The sequence below is a fragment of the Heterodontus francisci genome, chromosome 32 (genome assembly GCF_036365525.1).
Source record: "Heterodontus francisci isolate sHetFra1 chromosome 32, sHetFra1.hap1, whole genome shotgun sequence".
NCBI classification, from domain to species: domain Eukaryota; kingdom Metazoa; phylum Chordata; class Chondrichthyes; order Heterodontiformes; family Heterodontidae; genus Heterodontus; species Heterodontus francisci.
The window spans coordinates 45,115,656-45,140,749 of NC_090402.1; the positions used below are offsets into that span (position 1 = coordinate 45,115,656).

At 42.8% G+C, this 25,094-nt stretch overlaps 1 protein-coding gene across 4 annotated transcripts in view; it reads right to left on the reverse strand.

Annotated features, from left to right (window-relative positions):
- abca2 (ATP-binding cassette, sub-family A (ABC1), member 2) overlaps positions 1-25,094 on the reverse strand; it is a 585,325-nt gene that overhangs the window by 358,190 nt on the left and 202,041 nt on the right. For all 4 annotated transcript variants that reach the window (XM_068012728.1, XM_068012729.1, XM_068012727.1 and 1 more), the window contains one exon: positions 1,382-1,545. In XM_068012728.1, coding sequence (XP_067868829.1) covers positions 1,382-1,545 — 164 coding nt within the window. The remainder of the gene's footprint in view (positions 1-1,381; positions 1,546-25,094) is intronic.

Sequence of the window (25,094 nt, forward strand, 5' to 3'; positions counted from 1 at the left end):
TTGAACCAGGGCTAGACTTGATGGTAATGGTAGAGTGAGGGGTATGCCAGGCCATGAGGTTACAGATTGTGGTTGAATACAATTCTGTTGTTGTTGATGGCCCAAAGTGCCTCATGGATGCCCAGTTTTTAGCTGCTAGATCTGTTCTTAATATATCCCATTTAGCACCACAGTAGTAGTGCCACACAATACGATGGAGGATGTCCTCAGTGTGAAGACGAAACTTCATTCCACAAGGACTGTGCCGTGGTCATTCGTACCAATACTGTCATGGACAGATGTGTCTGCGACAGGTAGATTAGTGAGGACAAGGTCAAAGAATTTTTCCTTCGTGTTGGTTCTCTCACCACCTGTTGTAGGGCCAGTCTAGCAGCAATGTCCATCAGGATTTGGCCAGCTCAGTCAATAGTGGTGCTCCTGAGCCACTCTTGGTGATGGACATTGATGTCCTCCATGCAGAGTACATTCTGTGCCCTTGCGGCCCTCAGTGCTTCATCCAAGGTGGGGCAAATCACCTTTTGTGCTGTGCGATATGTCTTTTAAAGTTTCTTAAAAATCAAGCAATTCAAATAATTGCTATGAACTTAGCTGGAGGAATTAGGGTATGAAGGAACAAAATTAGTCCATGCAGAACTCCATCAGAAAGTCACCTCCATGACTTCTTTAAAATGTAAAATAGGCTGCAGCACTTGGTCACATGAAATATAAACAGTGGACATAATACAAACATTTTTAGTCTCTCTTTTGCAGTGCACACACAGACATGCACCCACAGTGACAAAGCATACAGACAGACAAACACACTCACATACAAGCACACATAGACAAACATATATACGCAATAGATTCTTCCTGTAGGGATCTATATGTCAAAATAAATGAACACTACAGCAGGCACCATTAAAATGAACTCCAAATTTAATATTAAATGCATCAGCTTTCATAATAAAATTCTTCTGCCTCAGTTCCTGGAAAAATCCAAGGAAAATCTTGTACCTCTGACAGTGCAAGTCTTACTTTGGTGAGTTTGGTATGGGCTTGTTTGTCTCTGTGTTTACCTGTTTTGGTTCTTAAAGTTACAAAAAATATATACTCATTCACATGTGCAAGGAAAGGATTATAGGATTTGAGATATTATGGATTTTAGATTTAAAATGATGACTTACAGATAACTGAGAAGTGCTAGTTTGTTTTAAGTGCAGACATTACATTTTGCCAAAACATTTCTTCCATGTTTTTTTCCCAGGGGTCCTAAATCAATACGGTCTCACAATTTAATTGCAGCATCTGATTTTGCACCTTTGCTTGTTTGTCTCCTCCATCCTGTTACAGCTCTCACTTTACACTTCTAAGAGATGGATACTAAATAAGTGTTCTTTACCTTTACTGTTATTGAAGTGGTTTTCCACTGAGCTTGGATCATTGTTCATTGATTCCAAATGGCGCCGTAGCGATTCCAGCTCTTCTTCAAGGCCTCGACGACCAGGATCGAACAGATTGCTCTCTTCCACAACCTCATTGATTCGCTCAAGAAGCTGGGTGACCCTTTAAAGAAACAGCAGTCATGGTGAAAATTCACAAATTAATAGCCATTGCGTGGAATATTGACACCAACACACAATGGCACACCAAACATTAGCACCAACTTTACTGCCTTTAAGAACGATTCCTTAGAATTTCCTCATACGGCTACTGCTCTTTCACTCACAGAAAAATAAATTTCATTTCATTTTGCGCTTGAATATACAGCATTCAGACTGCCACAGCATCATATATTTAAACTAAACTTCAGGCCGTTATCCTGCTTTTAAAAGTTACAAGGAATGCAGAAAAACAAGGCACGGTTTAATTAGCAGGAGGGACAGACACTGAATGGGAAAAACAAATTTAAATGTACCCATATCAGGAGACAGTGGATAACTGACAAACTGAATGACTCAACCTGGGGATTTGTACTTCAATTCAGCAATCCTACTACCAACTCAACAGTCATTTTTCCTGGATCATCTTTTAGGCCCTTGGATCACTGAGTTTTCATAAGTGCTGAAGTGAAGCCAAACCTACAGCCAATCACTCCAAAAACATTAGAACATGGAGTTTCTAAAACAATAATGGGAATCAAATTGGTTTATTATGGAGATGTTTTATATAAAACTTAGAGAGGAGAACAGGACATGATAATCACCTGGGAAAGCAAACAAGCTGAATGCAATTTAATTAAAATTAAAGTGGGTATCATTTTAAATATATAGAAGTACAAGATTTTTTTTATTATACTGGAAATGGTATCATAACTGGTTGCTACTGACAGACAATTCGAACTAAGACAGTTGGCTTATTAAATTGTTTAGTGTAGCTGCTAGACAAATGATGCTCAATAAGAGTGGGCAACTAATTTTCAACTCATAGGCCAGAAAACCCTCGATGGTTGAATGATTCAGCCTTTAAATTAAAAGTTAAAGACACTGCTTAGAGGAGAGTCTGGCAGGCAGAAGATTAAGGAGCATTTTGGATGGAATAGTCTTCTTTGGTGTTCCTGGCACATAGTGTTCCAGTCAGACCCTTGTCAGGATGGTCAGACTGGTCACATCTCTCTGATGTTACTCGAGTGTAGATACTAGCAAGCAGCAGGCCTCCCTCACCATGACCACTGGTCTGAATAACTATGGAATTTAAGAGCAAGAGATGAATCTTACCAAACTGGCTTACTGTAATCTGGATCATTCGAAACTGAACTACAGTATTCCAGATCCTACCAAACAGGCTACAATTGTCTTTGGATAGCCTGTTCTCATTTGTTCAACCTTACGTTCATAAATACATAAGTAAAACTGAAATGTTACTCTGAATATTTCACTATGTGTAATTGATGCAAGTTGGCATCCTCAGATCTTTTATCAAGCAATCAGAAAACTTAGAGACAATACAAATATTAAAAAAGATCAATTGTTATAAAAAAAACCTACCAAAATTAAACATTGGTTTTATAGCTCTAAAACAACCAATCACAAATTTTCATTTTACAATGTCATGGTGATACCTTTGATGGTGCCATAACAGCAACAAACATTGGACCCTTAATTCCAGTGTGCCCTCAGCAACAACAATAGGCTCTGTGTACAACCGGGAGCCTTTTATTGCTCTGCACAATCTGGGATTCCAAAATTTGTATCTTTATTTCGAGGAGATGTTTTGCTGAAATTCAATGTACAATGATTGAGTGGTAGTAACCAGTAGCCCTACACAAGGTTTTCAATCTCAAACTACTCCTAAAGAATAGGAAGCTGACAGAGATAATGGATACCGCAGGGTGACTTACAGGACTGTATTCTCTTGAATGGAATTCAAATAAGGTTAAAAAAAATCACAACCGAGAAGCTAGACCAATTTATAGTTAGCTTAGACCCAAGATTAGATTACAGTCTTGCACTAGCGCATTGAGCTTATTTTCAACATGCACAATTTTGAATTTCCTGTAATGTCTTTGATCAGTTTCTCACCACCAATAAGCATTCAGCTCCATTTTCTTGATGGGGAATACAATTCACAAAGCACTTTAATGCTTTCTAACATTGATAAAAAAAAGTTTTACTGAGATTTATCAGTGGTTTATCAGGGTTTGGCACACAATGCACAATGTCTGAACACAATGTGCCAGGGAGTTGTCTGACAATCCGAGAGATTTCTCATAAAACAACCTAAGCGATCTTTAATGGAACAAAATATCTGAAGTGCTTGACTAAGGCAGAAAGGGTAGGAGACTGGGAGGAAGGGAGGTTAGGGTAGCTACCTGAAGCAAGATAGAGGATGTAGATTGTGAGGAAGCTTTTGGAAAACAACTTGTATTTATATAGTGCCTTTAACATAATAAAATATCCCAAGGAGCTTCACAGGAATGCCATCTAACAAAATTTGACACCGAGTCATATAACAAGATATTAGGGCAGATAACCAAAAGCCTGGTCAAAGAGGTAGGTTTTAAGGAGCATCTTAAAGGGGAAACGTGAGGTAGAGAGATGAAGAGGTTTAAGGATAGCGAGGGAATTCCTGAGCCCAGGTAGCTGAAGGCACGGCCAATGGTGGAGTGATTAAAATCGGGGATGCACAAGAGGCCAGAATTGGAGGAGCACAGATATTTGGGAAGGTGATAGATCTGGAGCAGGTTACAGAGATAGGGAGGGACAAGGCCAAAGAGAGATTTGAAAAATATAATGAGAATTTTAAAATTACTTAATTGGAAAACAATGTAGGTCAGTGAGCACAGTGGTGATAGGTGCACGGGATTTGGTGCGAGTTAGGTCATGGGTAGCAGAGTTTTGGATAACCTCAAGTTTATGGAGGGTAGAAGATGGGAGGCTGACCAGAAGTGTGTTGGACTAATCTAGAGATAACAAAGACATAGATGAGTTTATCAGTAGCAGATAAGCTGAGGTAAGGGCGGAGTCAATACCAAAGTGGAAACATGGCACAGATGAACGATCGGAAGCTCATCTCAGGGTCAAATACACCACCAAAGTTGCAAACAGTCTGGTTCATCTGCAGACAGTGGCTAGGGAATGAAATTTATAGCAGGAACCAAAAACAATGTCTTGTGCCTTCCCAATATTAAGTCGGAGGAAATTTCGGCTCATCCAGTATAGAGGTAGTAGTGAGGTAGAGCTGGGTGTCGTCAGGGTACATGTGGAAATTGATGCTGTGTTTTTGGATGATGATGCCAAGGGTCAGCATGTAGATAAGAAATAGAAAGGGGCCAAGGACAGATCCTTGTAGGGGACCAATGGTAACAGTGCAGTAGTGGGAAGAGAAGTCATTGCAGGTGATTCTCTGGCTATGACGGGGCAGATAAGGATGGAAACAATCGCATGCTAGATGATGGGGCAGAAAATGGTATGGTCAACCTTGTCAAAGGCTGCAGACAGGTCAAAAAGGGATGTTTACCAGTGTAACAGTCACATAGGATGTCATTTTTGATTTTGATAAGAACTGTTTTGGTACTGTGGCAGGGCAATATCCTGATTGAAGAGTTTCAAACTTCGAATTCTGGGAAAGGTGGGCATGAATTTGAAAGAGGAAAGAGGTGGTAAGGAGGAGGGAACTGGGTAGAATGGCCCAAAGGGAGAAGCCAAAACAGCTGAGGACTACAGAAAAAACTGGAACGAAGACAGGCAGGGATGAAAAGGAAGCCAGAAGTAGAAGAGTGGACAGGAGAGTTGTATGCAAACATAAGGTTGAAAAGGCTGAAGAGATAGGTAGGGGTCAGGTCTTGGATGACTTTGTGGTGAGGACAAGGATTTTGAGACTGATCTGTAGGTGACTAGTGAGCCAGTGAAGATGAGCAAAATAGATGAGAGAGAAATTGGAAGTGGTGCAAGAGAGAGTGCAAATTTGCATGAGGTGCGATTTGAAGAAAGTAAAACTCGGGACATCAGGAAAGACTGCATTGGAGCAATCAAGTGTGAACATGAAAAAGATATAAATAAGCATCCCAGCTGCAAAGTGGTGAGATACAACCAGATGCAGATGATGTTGCAGTGGTGGAATTAGAGAGTCTTAGTGGTGATGAGGATGTCGGGTTTGAAGCTCAGTTTAAAGTCAAACAGGGCACTAAGGCTATGCACCATCAGGCTTAATCCAAGGGAGCTACTGGAGATAGACTGGGTATTGTGTACTTAGGTGTGTAGATTTAAGCAAGAACCTAACTCAATGGTTAGAGATTCTTGTTCATCAAAAACTTCATATCAATTAAGCAGGTGGACAGCACAGTAGTAGTTGAGGAGTCAAACATGGTGCAGAGAGCCAAAGTCGGACATTGTTAGCATATATGAGAAAACTGATGCATTGTTTATAAATTATGTGACCTAGTGGCTGCATGGATTAATGGATAGAGCCCTGGGGCACACCTGATGTGACTAATAAAAGCCATTACAGGAGCTGTGTTATGTTGGAACATATAGGAGTGAAAATACTTTAGGGTAGTGCCATAGAGAAGAGATGGTGGAGAAGGATGGAGTGATCAAATGTGTCAAATGCCACAGAGAGGAAAAGAAGGGCAAGAAGGAATAATGCACAATACAGCAAGCTCCCAATCTATTGTTGTTCCATTAGGAAGCAGGCGTTAAGCAGAAGCACTTCTCACATGAAAATAAAAATTTGGAAGGCAAATCACTTTGCACTTCTTGGTAGTCAGAAATATTGCTAAGGGTCTTGGCGCAGGTTAAGTGTCCGCCTCTTGATCGGTGGATGTTTTGTGCCCAGTGAGACCTCAGACCAAGAGAACTGGCAAATGTAAAAATGGGGTAAAAATAGCTTTAAAAAAATGTGAAAACCATCAACAGAGAAAATGTATCATTTCTGTTGACTACTATACAGAGAACATATGATGGCCAGGAACGCAGTACACAGCAGTAACAAATTCTGATGGCAGCTTAAACCACAAGAACAAATACAAGTAGTTTACACCATTACAAACCAAAATAAGACACTGTAAAAGAATAGTGCAACTTGCATTAATGTAACACCTTTCACAACCTCAAAATCTCCCACAGCATTTTGAAGTTAATTAAGTATGTTTGAAGTGTTGTCACTGTTATAATGCAGAAAATGCAGCCACCAATTTGCGTAGAGCAAGGTCTCCCAAGCAGCAACATGATAATTAACAAAATAATCTGCCTTATATGTCGGCTGACAGAAAAACATTCCCCCCAACACTGTGGATAACTCCCCCGCTCTTCTTTGAAATAGTGCCATGGGATCTTTCACATCCACCTGAGATGGTAGACGGGGCCTCGATTCGATGTCTCATCCGAAGGGCGGCACCTGTGACAATGCAATGCTTCCTCAGTACTGCAGTGAAGAGTCAGCCGAGATTTTTGTGGCCTTGACTGAAACATTCTCAATTTTTTAAAAAGTGCACTTTTTGTCTTTCAGAACTACCCAGTTTTAAACTAACTGGAGTTATCTTCAGTTTACTTTTTCACTGCATGATAGGAATATAGAATTATAGAACCTAGAATTATAGAATCACAGAATCATAAAATAAGACAGCACAAAAGGAGGCCATTCAGTCCATCAATCTGCAATGGCACATTCAAAGAGCAATCAAGTTAGTCACACTCTCCTACTCTTCTCCATATTTCTGCAATTTTTTCTCCTTCAAGTATTTACCTAATTTCCCCATTGAATCTATATCTTTCATCAAACAATGCATTCCAAACCCTATGTACTCATTGCATAATATTTTCCCTTATGTCCCCTTTTGTTCTTTTGCCAATCACCTCACCTTAAATCTGTGCCCTCTGGTTATCGACCCTTCAGCCATTGGAAACAGTTTCTCTTTATTTATTCATTTATCTAAACCATGTTTTTAAACACCTCGATCAAATCTCCCTCTTATCCTTCTCTGCTCTAAGGAGCAGTTTCTCCAGTCTATCCATGTAACCATACCCACCATTGTAGTAATTCTCTCTGTACCCGATTCAAAGTCTTCACATCCTTCCTAAAGTGTGGTGCCCAGAAATGGGCACAATATTCCAGCTGGAGCTGAACTAGTATTTTTATATAGGTTTAGCATTAACTTCCTAGCTTTTGTACTCTATGCCTCTGTTTATTATGCCCAGGATCCCATATGCTTCAGTAACTGGTTTGTTAACCTGTCTCACCACCTTACAAATTCGTGTACAAGCACCAGCGGTCTCTCTCTTCTTACACCCTCGTACACTCCCTTCAGTCTCAAAAACAGCCATTCTGGGCTGGATTTTGTAGTCCAGCCACCATGAGCTGTGGCGGGCGTGGAAAATGGCAGCTGTCCCCCACGGGACCCTCTCCGCTGCAATTCTGCGGCAGGCGGCCACTTTACATATTCACGGCGGCCGCCCGCTCCCCCCAATCACGTGGCAGGGGCGGCATTGGCAATACATTTCACGGCGTCATCAATGCGGAAGCAGTTGCTGGTGCCATTTTTAAAAGGCTGCCAGCCCTCCAGATATTTCAACAAAGTGCAGAGTTCACCCCTTCACCCCCACCCCACACACCAGGATGCAGAGTTCACCCCTTCTCCACCTCTTGTGGCGCCAGCTTTCCCTAGATGGGAAAGTGAAGGTGTGTGAGTTCCATTCGTCACACTGAGGATTGGGAACTGAAAGTAAGATCGCTGCGGTTTATATTTTAATTCATGCAAATGTGTTGTTTAAATATGCTAAGTCAGGTCCTGTTGAGAGCACAGAGGGGCCGCTACGGAGCTTCCCTGCCGCCATTAAGATCGGGCCCGATAATCCCGGCGTCAGGTTCTGTGGCGGACGCTGCCGCTCCGATTTTCCGGCCTCCCCCCCACCCCAACAAACGGAACACGACATCGGGCTGGGAACAAAATCCAACCCTCTGCTCTCTATCCTGTAGCCAATTTTGTATCCAGACTTCTACCGCCCCTTTTATCTCCTGGGTTTCAATTTTCCTAACAAGCCCAATATGCGATGCTTTATCAAACAACTTTTGAAAGTCCACACACACATTAACTGCACTGCCTTTACCCTCCCTGTTACCTCATTAAAACACTCAATTAAGTTAGTCAAACACAATTTTCCCTTAACAAATGTGTGTTGGCTGCCCTTTATTTGTTCATACTTGGCCAAGTGGCTGTTAATCTTTTTCCTGGATATTGGTTTCTAAAAGCTTCCCTGCCACTGACGTTAAACTGACTGGCCTGCAGGTGCCAGGCTATTCCTTCTCCACTTGTTTGTACAAGGGCGTAACGTGTATAAGATTACGGCCAGCTCCTCTGCAATTTCTACTCTTACTTCCCTCAGCAACCCTAGAATGCATCCCATTCCAGACTGGGTGACTTAGCAACTTTAAATACTGCTCCTCTTTATTTTTATCTCATCCAGTATCCCAACAACTGCCTCATTTACCCTAGCTTTGGAAAAGTCCCCTTCCTTGGTGAACACCAATGCAAAATACTCATTTAATACCTCAGCCATGCCTTCAGCCTCCAGTAATAGGTCTCCATTTTGGCCCCTAAAAAGCGTCACCGCTTCTCTGACAACCCTTTAACTGTTAATATGTCTATAAATGACCTTTGGGTTTCTTTTTTATGTTAGCTACCAACCAATTCTCATACTCTCTGCCTCTCTTATTTCCGTTTTTCCCTTGCCCTCTGCACTTTCTATATACAGCCTGATTCACCCTTGTTTTATCAAGCTGACATCTGTCAAACGCTCCTTTTTTCTGCTTTATCCTACTCTCTAACTCTTCATCATTCAGGGAGCTCTGGCTTCGCTTGCCCTTTCTTTCCCCCTCCTGGGAATGTACCAAGACTGTACCCAAACCATCTCTTCATTAAAGGCCACCCATTATTCCATTACATATCTGCCTGTCAGTCTTTGATTCCAATTTACTTGGGCCAGCTCCCTGCTCAATTCGTTGGCCTTAGCCTTCCTCCAATTAAGCCAAAGACTTGCAGGTTGATAGGCAAATTGGCCTTTGTAAATTGTCCCTAGTGTAGGTATGTGGTAGGAGAATGGTGGGGATGTGGTAGGGAATATGGGATTAATGCAGGATTAGTATAAATGGGTGGTTGTTGGTCGGCACAGACTTGGTGGGCCGAAGGGCCTGTTTCAGTGCTGTATCTCTCTATGACTCTATAAGTATTTTTATTCTAGATTTCTCCTTCTCCATATCTTAACTAATCTAAATGTAATGATACTATGATCAGTACTCACGAGATGCTCCCCAACTGTGATGTTCTCCACTTGACTCACTTTGTTCCCCAGGACTACATCCAGTCATGCCTCCTTCCCCATTGGGCAGGAAACATATCGATAAAGAAAATTCACCAGCAGTCACTTCAGAAATTCTTCTCCTTGACACAATCACTGGCCCATCCAACATTGGGATGGTTACGGTGAAAAGTTTCACAACATTAGGACTTGATGCTCGATTGCCAATTGCCAGAAAGAGAAGGTTTTACAGAAAAATGAAGGGCAATGTCAATCTAACTCGCTGGGCAGAAAACTGATGTGACTGGATCCAAGATTGGTTTAACCCCAACTCCAACCTTAACATACCCCCTCCCCGCCGCCATTCTGAATTTACTCTCCATTGAAAGCAATTGAGTGTAATATTGAATGTTACGGACAAGTGAGAGATAGTATAGATGACTTCCACTTCCCATCTCTCAACTGACTGCAGATAGTGTTTTTAAAAGTAGTATTTTAGTCCCTGAGTGTTATAAGAATCAAATAAACAGACTAACAAAAGACAGGTTTTCTCATAGTAAAATAAAGATAACTTTATTTAAACGACACCTGAAAATGTTTGCAACCTCACCCACTCACTCATGCACACATATACATGAACACAAGAAAAGACAGAGATTAGAGGATAGCATGCATAATTGCTATAAAAACAGGAGGAATTTTTAACAGTGTTGCAGGCCTGATATTCCTTTTCTTAGTTCACTGAACTATTGCAGATTCCTTTGTTTAAGATTCAGCCAAAGGCAGTGGCGAGAATCCTGCCAAAGTTTCTCAGATGGGGAGCTTTTTCCAAAATCACCTTTGCAGTCTCTGCCTCTGTTGAAGATGGTACCAGCAGGGTCTCCTTTGGCTGGCTTTCTCTCTCTCTGCCCTCTTTCAGCTAAATCTTTTATTTTAAGAAAGACACTTATCAGGTGTGGTTTCGACCAGATGACCATCGATGGTTTCTCCGGTGTGTTCATACAATGTCTTTTAATGCGTGGCCATTGTTACACAATGGGGTTTGAATGTGGCTTATCTTGATAAACTGGAGTTATTTCACAGCTATTAACTTGGTTTTGCATCTCACCCGCTCTGTCTGCAAAGGTTTTTGTCAGTCCAATTCCTGCAGATAGGAGCCATTTAGCATTAAATGGGCTGTTTAGCATTTTAATGTGTTTCCCCAGAAGTAGTGCAGATGTGATGATGATTTTGTTTCCAATAGTTCCAATGTATATTTGCAGTACAGGAGATGGTCACCTGACCACTTACTCCATTTTGTCTGCAGCAAAATGTGTCCATTTATTCACCCGTTCATTTTTATAGTTTATAATTGCTCCAGGTCATTTTATTTCATAACTGTTCCTTGCAGGAGCATGATAATGGATGAGACGTAAAACTAACATTCCATCCTACCTTGTCTGTTTCCCATCTGCAAATTAGGTTAACATTACCCCGCATGATGTTCTGTGTAACTTTGAGTAATAGAGTCATAGAGTTATACAGCACAGAAACAGGCCCTTCGGCCCATCGTGTCTCTGCCAGCCATCAAGCACCTAACTAATCTCATCCCATTTTCCAGCACTTGGCCCGTAGCCTTGTATGCTATGACATTTCAAGTGCTCGTCTAAATACTTCTCGGTATAACGGGCATTCGTTCTTTTGAATGGCTGTTTTTTTTTCTCCCCCTCATGAAGACTCCAACCAGGTCGCAGAAAAAGAAAAAGAAAAAGCTGCAGACTTTGAGTTTAGAATCTGTCTGTGGTTCCAAAGTGAAAATGAAAGCAATATTCTTCAGTAAATGCTATTCCTCTCCCCAGCAGCCTGACTCTTCAGGCTTAAACCTGCAAAATTTCTATTGATTTTCAAATCATCTTTGAACACTAACCCCCAAATTTAGGACATAGCTTGCAAACAAAGGCTGATTTTAATACTATGGCAATGCAGCAAGAGCATGCACTTCACAGATGATAGTCTAATGGCTCAATTTCTAAATTATTCCAATGACAAATTACTTCCCAGCTGACAACATAATGGAATTGAAATGCATTTGCATGAAGTGAGAAATGGTAAAATTAATGGAAAAGAGGGTAATTTTGAACTATAGTCCATCTGGTAGCAAACATCTGTTGTCTGATGTATACAAATTGCTACAACTGTATTTAGTGTTGTTCTAATCACTGGTATGCACTTAAAAGAAGGTTTAAAATGGACGACTTTTAACATTCTCTTTCTGTCCATTTGCACTAATTGCTTGACTATCTTTCTTCAATGTTTGAACATTTTTGTTTGGCCCTGGAAGTGCTGATGCCACCTACAAAACAATTGAGCCATCTCTGCGTCCATGATGTATCTGCCACAGTAAACCAGGTTCACTCACAGAAAATGACCTAGCTTGTTTGATATAACCGTGCCAGAAAACAGATCTTTGGCGAGGCACTCGATCGGCTGGTATAAAGGTATTTACAGATATGGAAGGAGTCTTCATGACCTGTCAAGACTGTTAATCCGCCTACGAATCTTATTCTCCAAAGAGTGTCAGGGTATGAAAACAACAACTTTGTGAGTTTAAGCAATATTCTGTTTGTCCTGGTCATTTTTTGAAAAGTGTATCTTAACCTTTCTTGTAAAAATTGGTTAGCCTATCTAAAGCAGCATGGGCCAGAGAGTCTCCATGGATGGTCAGCAAATAACTGCCAATATGAAGGTTAATGTTTTGTATTTGGTCGAATTCACATTGCAAGCTAGCACAAAAGACACAACAGTTTGTTACTTTTCTCCCAGTCTGAGGAGGGATGGTTAAGCCAGTAACCTCTGATCGTGCATCATTATAGTGCATCATTATAAATACCAGGAAAGGTTATAACTGCCAGGGAAGAATGAACAGGTTGGGGTTCTTTTCTCCGGAAAAGAGAAGGCTGAAGGATGACCCAATCGAAGTCTTTGCAATTATTACGGGGTTTGAAGGGAAGTCCAAAACTAGGGGTTATAAATATAAGATAGTCACTGATAAATCCAATAATGAATTCAGCAGAAACCTTTTTTTTAACCCAGAAAATGGTTAGAATTTGGAACTTGCTGTCACATGGTGTAGTTGAGCTGACTAGCATAGATACATTTAAGGGGCAATCAGCTAAGTACATGAAGGTGAAAGGAATTGGTGGATATGCTGATAGGTTTGGATGGAGTCAGGTGGAAGGAGGCTCTTGTGTAGCCTTGAGAATGCAGTAAGCCAATATGAAGTGATGAAAGTTTTCCAGTTCATTTGCTGGACTTAACTACATATCGTGTGATAGGGAGCGAGGCCTCATGGGAGTGGTCTTGGATGCTAAACCTGAGAAAATTAAGATCAGAAATCCAAAAATGTAAAGGATGAGGACTTTTAGCTTTCTTCTTCTGTCTATCTGAACTGACTGCTTGAATGCCTTTGTTCAAAGTTTGAATACTTCCAGAAACAATGTCAGGTGTGTTACTGAACCTAGTATTGTGAGTTGAATCAACATCTACACAGTTGAAATGAAAATCATATTGAAGAACCTTGGGTTTATTTTTTCAGCATCTTAACCATTTTCAGCTCCTCTCCAGCACAGCTATCGCTGAGCAAGAATAGTTGGCATCAGGAAGATAAGAGCTGGAGCTAGGGGAGACGATCGATCTAAAAAGACAGATGGAGGAGTTGCTTTATTGATCGAGAATGAATTGGTAATAGAAAGTGATACAGTTGAAGCAATAATGGATACAACACAGAACTAAGGCCAGTAGATGGAGTAAAGATGCAGATCAGCCATGATCAAACTGAATGGCAGAAAAGATTCAAGGGGCTGAATGGCCACCTGCTGTTCCTAAAACTAAGTAATTATGAGGGTGACAATTTGTAACTGTTAGCATCCACCAGGACAATGCGCAGCCAGAGAGCTTTTTAGGCAGAGAGGCAGAATTGCATGTATTAATTTTCAGCCATTTCAACATCCCATGGGTTGGCTGGATGGATCAGGGGCAACTAAAGGGAGGTTAGAGAATACAAACAAATTCACTGAGGTAGTTATGCCTCACATAAGTGAAGCAGAGTACCAGAGTACAGGCTGTGTTATGGACTGGCGTTTGGTACTCCGACACAGCAAGTCAGTTGGTGAGGCACTACAATCATTACATTGTTGAATTCAATACTGTCAAAGCTAAGGTTAAAATCAACAATGTGATAATAAAGGGTATCAGAAAAGCAGATTATGGAGCAATGGGAAAACATCTAGGAAATACTAATTGGGAAGGCACATTTAAAAATTGAACATCAGAAGAAAAGTGAAATGTATTTCCTTTTTTATACAAGAGGATAGAAAGTAGATGCCAACCGAAAAGAAAGTTCAGCAAAACATATACCTTTGTAAGGCTTTGTAAGGAAGGAACAAGACAAACATAAATACTTTACAAAAAATGAGAAAAATAAGGAGAATTAAGATTTCTGAAAATGCTGGCAGAATACAGCCAGAAAATATGAAAGATGTTGAGGGGCAGAAAGCTCTATCCACCTCAGATCCTCTCGAAAACTCGGGGTCGGGAGGGCAGAAAGTCTAGACCAAGACCCCTGAACATGAAGTAGTTGCTCATTACTCTAGATGAGCTTGAGGCTTCCATGACTATAGTTGGTTCCCTTTGTTCATTTCTTTTGGTTCAATACAAAGATTTTCTCTGCACTACCTCACTTATTCCCTTCGTTATATGGGAAAGGAATCACTGGCATTATGTTCCAGCCCTCCACTGTTAATCTCTTTTTATAGGAAGCAGAATTAGCATCCTTACCTGCTATCCACAGTTCACTGATTTGAAACACAGTACCATGGCATTACTTTACAAATCATTTTGCACAGCTTCTGTCCTTACATATATAGTGATTAAAACTTCAAGTGGTCTCTTCAACACTTTATACAACGCCGTCATCACATAGACTTACATTCTTTGGGTCTATTTCGACACCTTGAAATCTACGGATGCTTTTAGCAGCAATAGCATTAGCCAAGTGTTCTATTTGTGATAAATATTTAAATGTGACACCGTGTAATAGATCAGCATTGTCCAAACTGGACAGCCTCCCAACGTACATTCGGAAAAGTGACCATCATGTTGAATTTGCAAAGTGCACTGGAGATATCGAGCAATAGATCACTGCTGCTGTAACTCACGTTGACTCCTTGACTGCAGCTGTCCACACCCCAACATTGGACACGGACAGCAATTATAATGAAGCTTTGTTCATCGAGTGGATGATGGATACAGCAATCCCATTCCCTTTCTGGTGAAGCACACCAGAAGCCTGAATTGTTTTCCTGGTCGGGTGTCAGGATCCAGTGTGGTAGCATAGTGGTATGTTACTGGACAGGTAATCCAGAGGACTGGAATAATGATATTGAGACATGACTTCATCATAGCAGCTGGGAATTTAAATTAAGTTAGAGTCAAAGAGTTATACAGCATAGAAACAGACCCTTCGGCCGGCGGGTCTGCACCGACTATCAAGCACCCATCCAAACTAATCCCATTTTCTGACACTTGGCCCGTAGCCTTGTATGCTATGGCGTTTCAAGTGCTCAGGTAAATACTTCTTAAATGTTGTGATGGTTGCTGCCTCTACCACTTCTTCAGGCAATGTGTTCCAGATTCCAAACACCCTCTGGGTGAAAACATTTTTCCTCAACTCCCCTCTAAACGTTCTGCTCCTTACTTTAAAGCTATGCCCCCTGGTTACTGACCCCTCCGCTAAGGGAAATAGTTTCTTGCTATCTATCCAATCAATGCCCCTCATAATTTTGTAAACCTCAATCAGGTCCCCCCCTCAGCCTTCTCTGCTCCAAGGAAAACAACCCCAGCCTGTCCAGTCTCTCTTCATAGCTGAAATGCTCTAGCCCAGGCAACATCCAAGAGAATCTCCTCTGCACCCTCTCCAGTGCAATCAAATCCTTCCTATAGTGTGGCGCCCAAAACTGTACACAGTACTCCAGCTGTGGCCTAACCAGTGTTTTATACAGCTCCTTCATAACTTCCCTGCTGTTATATTCTATGCCTCAGCTAATAAAGGCAAGTATCCCATATGCTTTCCTAACCACCTTATCTACCTGTGGTGCTGCCTTCAGTGATCTATGGACAAGTACACAAAGGTCCCTCTGTACTTCCTAGGGTCCTACCATTCATTGTACATTCCCTTGCAGGGAGCAGATGATGAACGCAAAGGGACTGGTGGTCTGAGGTGCATTTGTTTTAATGCAAGAAGTGTAGTAGGTAAGGCAGATGAACTTAGGGCTTGGATTAGTACCTGGGAGTATGATGTTATTGCTATTACTGAGACTTAGTTGAGGGAAGGGCACGATTGGCAACTAAATATCCCAGGATATTGATGCTTCAGGCGGGATAGAGAGGGAGGTAAAAGGGGTGGAGGAGTTGCATTACTGGTCAAAGAGGATATCACAGCTGTGCTGAAGGAGGGCACTATGGAGGACTCGAGCAGTGAGGCAATATGGGCAGAACTCAGAAATAAGAAGGGTGCGGTAACAATGTTGGGGCTGTACTACAGGCCTCCCAACAGTGAGCGTGAGATAGAGGTACAAATATGTAAACAGATTACGGAAAGATGGAGGAGCAACAGGCTGGTGGTGATAGGAGATTTTAATTTTCCCAACATTGACTGGGATTCACTTAGTGTTAGAGGTCTAGATGGAGCAGAATTTGTAAGGAGCATCCAGGAGGGTTTTCTAGAGCAGTATGTAAATAGTCCAACTCGGGAAGGGGCCATACTGGACCTGGTGTTGGGGAATGAGCCCGGCCAGGTGGTTGAAGTTTCAGTAGGGGACTACTTTGGGAATAGTGATCACAATTCCGTAAGTTTTAGAATACTCATGGACAAAGACGGGAGTGGTCCTAAAGGAAGAGTGCTAAATTGGGGGAAGGCCAACTATCCCAAAATTCGGCAGGAGCTGGGGAATGTAGATTGGGAGCAGCTGTTTGAAGATAAATCCACATTTGATATGTGGGAGGCTTTTAAAGAGAGGTTGATTAGCGTGCAGGAGAGACATGTTCCTGTGAAAATGAGGGGTAGAAATGGCAAGATGAGGGATCCATGGATGACAGGTGAAATTGTGAGACTAGCTAAGAGGAAAAAGGAAGCATACATAAGGTCTAGGCGGCTGAAGAAAGACGAAGCTTTGGAAGAATATCGGGAATGTAGGACCAATCTGAAACGAGGAATTAAGAGGGCTAAAAGGGGTCATGAAATATCTTTAGCAAACAGGGTTAAGGAAAATCCCAAAGCCTTTTATTCATATATAAGGAGCAAGAGGGTAACTAGAGAAAGGATTGGCCCACTCAAGGACAAAGGAGGAAAATTATGCGTGGAGTCAGAGAAAATGGGTGAGATTCTAAACGAGTACTTTGCATCGGTATTCACCGAGGAGAGGGACATGACGGATGTTGAGGTTAGGGATAGATGTTTGATTACTCTAGGTCAAGTCGGCATAAGGAGGGAGGAAGTGTTGGATATTCTAAAAGGCATTAAGGTGGACAAGTCCCCAGGTCCGGATGGGATCTATCCCAGGTTACTGAGGGAAGCGAGAGAGCAAATAGCTGGGGCCTTAACAGATATCTTTGCAGCATCCTTAAACACGGGTGAGGTCCCGGAGGACTGGAGAATTGCTAATGTTGTCCCCTTGTTTAAGAAGGGTAGCAGGGATAATCCAGGTAATTATAGACCGGTGAGTCTGATGTCAGTGGTAGGGAAGCTGCTGGAGAAGATACTGAGGGATAGGATCTATTCCCATTTGGAAGAAAATGGGCTTATCAGTGATAGGCAACATGGTTCTGTGCAAGGAAGGTCATGTCTTACCAACTTAATAGAATTCTTTGAGGAAGTGACAAAATTGATTGATGAGGGAAGGGCTGTAGATGTCATATACATGGACTTCAGTAAGGCGTTTGATAAGGTTCCCCATGGTAGGTTGATGGAGAAAGTGAAGTCGCATGGGGTCCAGGGTGTACTAGCTAGATGGATAAAGACTGGGCAACAGGAGACAGAGAGTAGCAGTGGAAGGGAGTTTCTCAAAATGGAGACGTGTGACCAGTGGTGTTCCACAGGGATCCGTGCTGGGACCACTGTTGTTTGTGATATACATAAATGATTTGGAGGAAAGTATAGGTGGTCTGATTAGCAAGTTTGCAGACGACACTAAGATTGGTGGAGTAGCAGATAGTGAAGGGGACTGTCAGAGAATACAGCAGAATATAGATAGATTGGAGAGTTGGGCAGAGAAATGGCAGATGGAGTTCAATCCGGGCAAATGCGAGGTGATGCATTTTGGAAGATCCAATTCAGGAGTGAACTATACAATAAATGGAAAAGTCCTGGGGAAAATTGATGTACAGAGAGATTTGGGTGTTCAGGTCCATTGTTCCCTGAAGGTGGCAACGCAGGTCAATAGAGTGGTCAAGAAGGCATACGGCATGCTTTCCTTCATCAGACGGGGTATTGAGTACAAGAGTTGGCAGGTCATGTTACAGTTGTATAAGACTTTGGTTCGGCCACATTTGGAATACTGCGTGCAGTTCTGGTCGCCACATTACCAAAAGGATGTGGATGCTTTGGAGAGGGTGCAGAGGAGGTTCACCAGGATGTTGCCTGGTATGGAGGGCACTAGCTATGAGGAGAGGTTGAGTAGATTAGAATTATTTTCATTAGAAAGACGGAGGTTGAGGGGGGACCTGATTGAGGTGTACAAAATCATGAGAGGTATAGACAGGGTGGATAGCAAGAAGCTTTTTCCCAGAGTGGGGGATTCAATTACTAGGGGTCACGAGTTCAAAGCGAGAGAGGAAAAGTTTATGGGGGATATGCGTGGAAAGTTCTTTACGCAGAGGGTGGTGGGGGCCTGGAACGCGTTGCCAGCGGAGGTGGTGGACACGGGCACGATAGCATCTTTTAAGATGTATCTAGACAGATACATGAATAGGCAGGAAGCAAAGAGATACAGACCCTTAGAAAACAGGCGACAGGTTTAGATAGAGGATCTGGATCGGCGCAGGCTTGGAGGGCCGAAGGGCCTGTTCCTGTGCTGTAATTTTCTTTGTTCTTTGCCTTGTTAGTCCTCCCAAAATGCATCACCTCACACTTCGCAGGATTAAATTCCATCTGCCACTGCTCCGCCCATCTTACCAGCCCAACTATATTGTCTTGTAATCTAAGGATTTCCTCCTCACTATTTACGACACCACCAATTTTCATGTCCTCTGCGAACTTACTGATCATAACTCCTATATTCACATCTAAATCGTTAATATACACTACAAACAGTAAGGGTCCCAGCACCGATCCCTGCGGTACACCACTGGTCACAGGCCTCCATTCACAAAAACAACCCTTGACCATCATCCTCTGCCTCCTGCCACTACGCCAATTTTGGATCCAATTTGCCAAATTGCCCTGGATCCCATGGGTTCTTACCTTCTCAACCAATCTCTCATGCGGGACCTTATCAAAAGCCTTACTGAGTCCATGTAATTAAAAGCTCATATCAGTAATGGTGACAATGAAACTGTCGGATTGATGTAAGAATTCATCTGGTTCATTAATGTCCTTTAGGGAAGGAAATCTGCCATCCTTCCTTGGTCTAGAGTCTAGAGAGGGGAGAACAGAGAGAGGGGGGGGGGAGACACAGAGAGAGGGGGGAGAACAGAGAGAGAGAGACAGATAGAGAGAGGGGGGCACAGAGAGAGAAAGGGGGACAGGGGGGACATAGAGAGCAAGGATGATACAAAGAGAGGGGAAAAAACATGGAGGGGGGGAAACACAGGGAGAGACAGAGAGAGCGATCAAGATCACTCCTGACTGATGGCTATCTATCCAGAATACTCTGCCTCGCTACAAGAAGTGTGCGGGCAAACAGTGACTACTTGTGCAAGCAAAAAAATGCCAGGTATCTCACTAAATCAGTGTCCAACATAGTGATGAGAAAGTAAGTCAATAAATTAATTTTCTCATTTAAAGTTTCTTCACAAAAATGCACATTTGTTGTAGTTTTGATTAATCGTAAGATAAATTTGATCGTTACCTTTACCTTTCTGAAATTGTCTCACCGCCGCCCCCTCCCCCCACCCCATGTAAGACAAAAACTGTAATGTGGCACCCCCCCACCCCCACCCCAGGCGAAAAGGTTGGACAACCCTGGTCTGGACTATATGTGACTCCAGACCCACAGCAAAGTGATTAACACTTAATTGCTCTCTGAAATGGCCTCAGTTGTCAAGAAAGTGGCTCACCACCACCTTCTCAAGGTCAATTAGAGATGGGCCAGAAATACAGTAGTTGCCAGCAACACCCACATCCTGTGAATGAATTAAAAAAAGATGAGGTGCCACTCCCCTGTTTGGCATAGGATGACCCACCTTTCACTGAGATGTTAAGTGGCGGCCCCGTCTGCCCACTCAGGTGGACGTAAAAGATCCCACGGCACTATTTGAAGAAGAGTGGGGGAGTTCTCCCAGGTGTTTTGGCCAATATTTACCCCTCAACCAACATCACTAAGACAGATAATCTTGTCATTATCACATTGCTGTTTATGGGAGCTTGCTATGCGTAAATTGGCTGCCGCGTGTCCCTATATTACAGCAGTGACTACACTTCAAAGTACTCAATTGGCTGTAAAATGCTATGAGATCACCTGAGATCGTGAAAGGTATTATTTAAATACGTCTTTCTCTCTCTTTGGCAGCAGCAGCTGAAGTTGAGTCAACCACAACCTGTAACCTCATGATTGAGGGGTAAATATTGCCCAAAACACCTGGGGGACATCTACCATTACCATCAAGCCAAGGGATCAACAAAGAGTGCAAGAGGGCATGCCAGGAGCAGCACCAGGCATACCTAACAATGAGGTACCAACCTGGTGAAGCTACAATACAGAACTACATACATGCCAAACAGCAGAACCAGCATATGATAGAGCTACGCAATCCCACAACCAACAGATCAGATCAAAGCTCTGCAGTCCTGCTACATCCAGTCATGAATGGTGGTAGATAAATAAACAGGAGGAGGCTCCACAAATATCCCCATCCTCAATGATGGGGGAGCCCAGCAGATCAGTACAAAAGACAAGGCTGAAGTATTTGCATCCATCTTCAGAAATGCCAAGTGGATGATGCATCTCGGCCTCCTCCTGAAGTCCCCAGCATCACAGATGCCAGACTTCAGCCAATTCAATTCACTCCATGTGATATCAAGAAAGGGCTGAAGGCACTGGATACAGCAAAGGCTATGGACCCTGACAACAATAATACTGAAGACTTGTGCTCCAGAACTAGCTAGACAAGCTGTTCCAGTACAGCTACAACAGTGACATCTACCCAACAATATGGAAAATTGCCCAAGTATGTCGTGTCCACAAAAAGCAGGGCAAATCCAACCCAGCCAATTACCGCCCCATCAGCCTCTTCTCAATCATCAGCAAAGTGATGGAAGGTGTCGTCGACAGTACTATCAAGTGCAAATTACGCAACAATAACCTGTTCAGTGATGCTTAATTTGGGTTCCGCCAGGGCCACTCGGCTCCTGACCTCATTCCAGCCTTGGTCCAAACATGGACAAAAGAGCTGAACTCAAGAGGTGAGGTGAGAGTGACTGCCTTTCACATCAAGGCAGCATTGGACTGAGTATGGCATCAAGAAGCCTTGGCAAAATTGAAGTCAATGGGAATCAGAGGGAAAGCTATCCACAGGTCGGAGTCATACCTAGCACAAAGGAAGATGGCTGTGGTTGTTGTAGCCCAATCATCTCAGTCCCAGGATATCACTGCAGGAGTTCCTCAGGGTAGTGTCCTAGGCCTGACCATCTTCAGCTGCTTCATCAATGACCTTCCCTCCATCATAAGGTCAGAAGTGGGATGTTGGCTGATGTTTGCACAATGTTCAGCACTATTAGCAACTCCTCAGATACTGAAGCAGTCCTTGTCAAGACCTGGACAATATTCAGGCATGAGCTGATAAGTGGCAAGTAACATTCGTGCCACACCAGTGCCAGGCAATGACCATCTCCAACAAGAGAGAATCTAACCATCTCCCCTTGACATCCAATTGATCACTGAATCCCCCACTATCAACATCCAGGGGTTACTATTGACTAGAAACTGAACTGAAGCATTCATATAAATACTGTGGTTACAAGAGCAGGTCAGAGGTTGGGAAAACTGAGGCTAGTAACTCACCTCCAGACTCCCCAAAGCCTGTTCACCATCTACAATGCACAAGTCAGTAGGGTGAAAGAATACATTTGCAACTTCAGCAACATTCAAGAAGCTCGACACCATCCAGGACAAAGCAGCCCACACGATCAGCACCCCATCCATCACTTTCAACATTCACTCGCTCCACTACCAACGCACAGTGGCAGCAGTGTGTACCATATACAAGATGCACTGCAGCAATTTGCCAAGGCTCCTTTGACAGCACTTTCCAAACCTCCAGCCTTTACCACCTAGAAGGACCAAAGCAACACTACCACCTGCAAGATCCCCTCCAAGCCACACACCATCCTGACTTGGAACTATATCGCCATTCCTTCACTGTCGCTGAATCAAAATCCTGGAACTCCCTTCCTAACAGCACTGTGGGTGTACCTGCAGCACATGGACTGCAACAGTTCAAGAAGGCAGCTCAACACCACCTTCTCAAGAGCAATTAGGGATAAGCAACGAATGCTAGCCTTGCCAGCAATGCCCACAGTGAAAAATAGTAGGAAGGGGACAAGTAATGTTAAAAAGACAAGCCTTCAGGCTTTTTGCCTTAACGCGTGGAGCATTCGCAATAAAGTGGATGAATTAATTGCGTAAATAGATGTAAATGGGTATGATATAGTCGGGATTACAGAGACAAGGCTGCAAGGTGACCAGGGATGGGAAATGAACATTCAGGGGTATTCAGTATTTAGGAAGGACAGACAAAAAGCAAGAGGCGGTGGAGTTGCATTGCTGGTTAAAGAGGAAATTAACGCAAGTGAGGAAATATATTAGCTGATGATGTGGAATCTGTATGGATAGAGCTGAGAAACACTAAAGGGCAAAAAACATTAGTGGGGGTTGTATATAGACCCCCAAACTGTAGTGGTGATGTTGGGAATGGCATTAAACAGGAAAATAGAGACGCATGCGATAAAGGAACATCTGTAATTATGGGTGAATTTAATCTGCATATAGATTGGGCAAATCAAATTCGTCACAATACCATAGAGGAGGAATTCTTGGAGTGCATACAGGATGGTTTTCTGGACCAATACGTTGAGGAACCAATGAGAGTACAGGCCATCCTAGACTGGGTATTGTGTAATGAGAGAGGAATAATTAACAATCTAGTGGTGCGAGACCCCTTGGGGATGAGTGACCATAATATGATAGAATTCTTCCTCAAGATGGAGAGTGATGGAGTTGGTTCTGAGATTAGGGTCCTGAATCTTAGTAAAGGAAACTACGAAGGTATGAGGCACGAGTTGGCTATGACGAATTGGGAAGCGTTACTTAAAGGGGTGATGGTGGATAGGCAATGGCAAACATTTAAACAGCGCATGGATGAACTGCAACAATTGTTTATCCCTGTCTGGTGCAAAAGTAAAACGGGGAAGGTAGCCAAACCATGCATTACAAGGGAAATTAGGGAAAGCATTAGATCCAAGGAAGAGGCATATAAATCTACCAGAAAAAACAACAGACCTGAGGATTGGGAGCAGTTTAGAATTCAGCAAAGGAGGACCAAGGGATTGATGAAGAAGGGGAAAATAGAGTATGAGACAAGCTTGCTGGGAACATAAAAACTGACTGTAAAAGTTTCTATAGCTATGTGAAGAGAAAAAGATCGGTGAAGACAAATGTAGGTCCCTTACAGTCAGAAACGGGAATTATTATGGGGAACAAAGAAATGGCTGACCAACTAAATGCATACTTTGGTTCTGTCTTCACAAAGGAGGTCACAAATATCATACCAGAAATGTTGGGGAACACAGGGCTTAGTGAGAGAGAGGAACTGAAGGAAATCAGTATTAGTAGAGAAATGGTGTTGGGGAAATTGATGGGATTGAAGGCTCCCCCTCATCAACACTACTAGTGGGCAGATGCAGTATAATGTGCATAAATGTGAGATTATCCACTTTGGTAGCAAAAACAGGAAGGTAGATTATTATCTGAATGGCTATAAACTGAGAGAGGGGAATATGCAGCGAGACCTGGATGTTCTCGTACACCAGTCGCTGACTGTAAGCACGCAGGTGCAACAGGTGGTAAAAAAGGCAAATGGTATGTTGGCCTTCATAGCGAGAGGATTCGAGTACAGGAGCAGGGATGTCTTGCTGCAATTATACAGGGCCTTGGTGAGGCCACACCTGGAATAGTGTGTGCCGTTTTGGTCTCCTTATCTGAGGAAGGATGCTCTTGCTATAATGGGAATGCAGCGAAGGTTTACCAGACTGATTCCTGGGATGGCGGGACTGATGTATGAAGAGAGATTGAGTTGGTTAGGATTATATTCGCTGGAGTTCAGAAGAGGGGGGATCTCATTGAACCTATAAAATTCTAACAGGACTTGACAGGGTAGATGCAGGAAGGATGTTCCCGATGGTGGGGGTCATAGTCTAAGGATACGGGGTAAACCTTTCAGGACTAAGGTGAGGAGAAATTTTGTTCACCCAGAGAGTAGTGAACCTGTCGAATTCGCTACCACAGAAAGCGGTTGAGGCCAAAACATCGTATGTTTTCAAGAAGGAGTTAGATATAACTCTTGGGTCTAAAGGGATCAAAGGGTATGGGGCGAAAGCGGGAACAGGTTACTGAGTTGGATGATCAGCCATGATCATAATGAAAGGTGGAGCAGGCTCGAAGGGCCGAATGGCCTACTCCTGCTCCTATTTTCTATATTTCTATGAAAGAATAAAAAAAAGGTGATGGGACTTTTGTGGAAATGCAAGAAGGGTGTCCACGTTCCTCCTGCCCCCAAATATCCACCTCAAAATTTTTCAGCCTTATGTTGAGGGATCTCTAGCAATCTCTTTGAGGCCCTCATGGTTTGTCCACATTCCTTTCAGCTCAATTGGGTGGTCCTTATGCAGCACAGGCACTGCACAGTCAGATATAAAATTAAATCAGTGTCCCAAACACATCACAGGACTCTAATTTAAATATATTAATGAGGCAGCGTCCTGTTGGCAACAGGAGCTCTGGTTCCCTACTTCAAGGCCCCCTACAAAACTGCAAGGGGTGTGAAGATGATGATAATTTGGCTGATAGATTTTTCACAAGTTTTGTCTCACTACCACCACATCCCTGCCGAAAAACGAGACAAATATCAGCA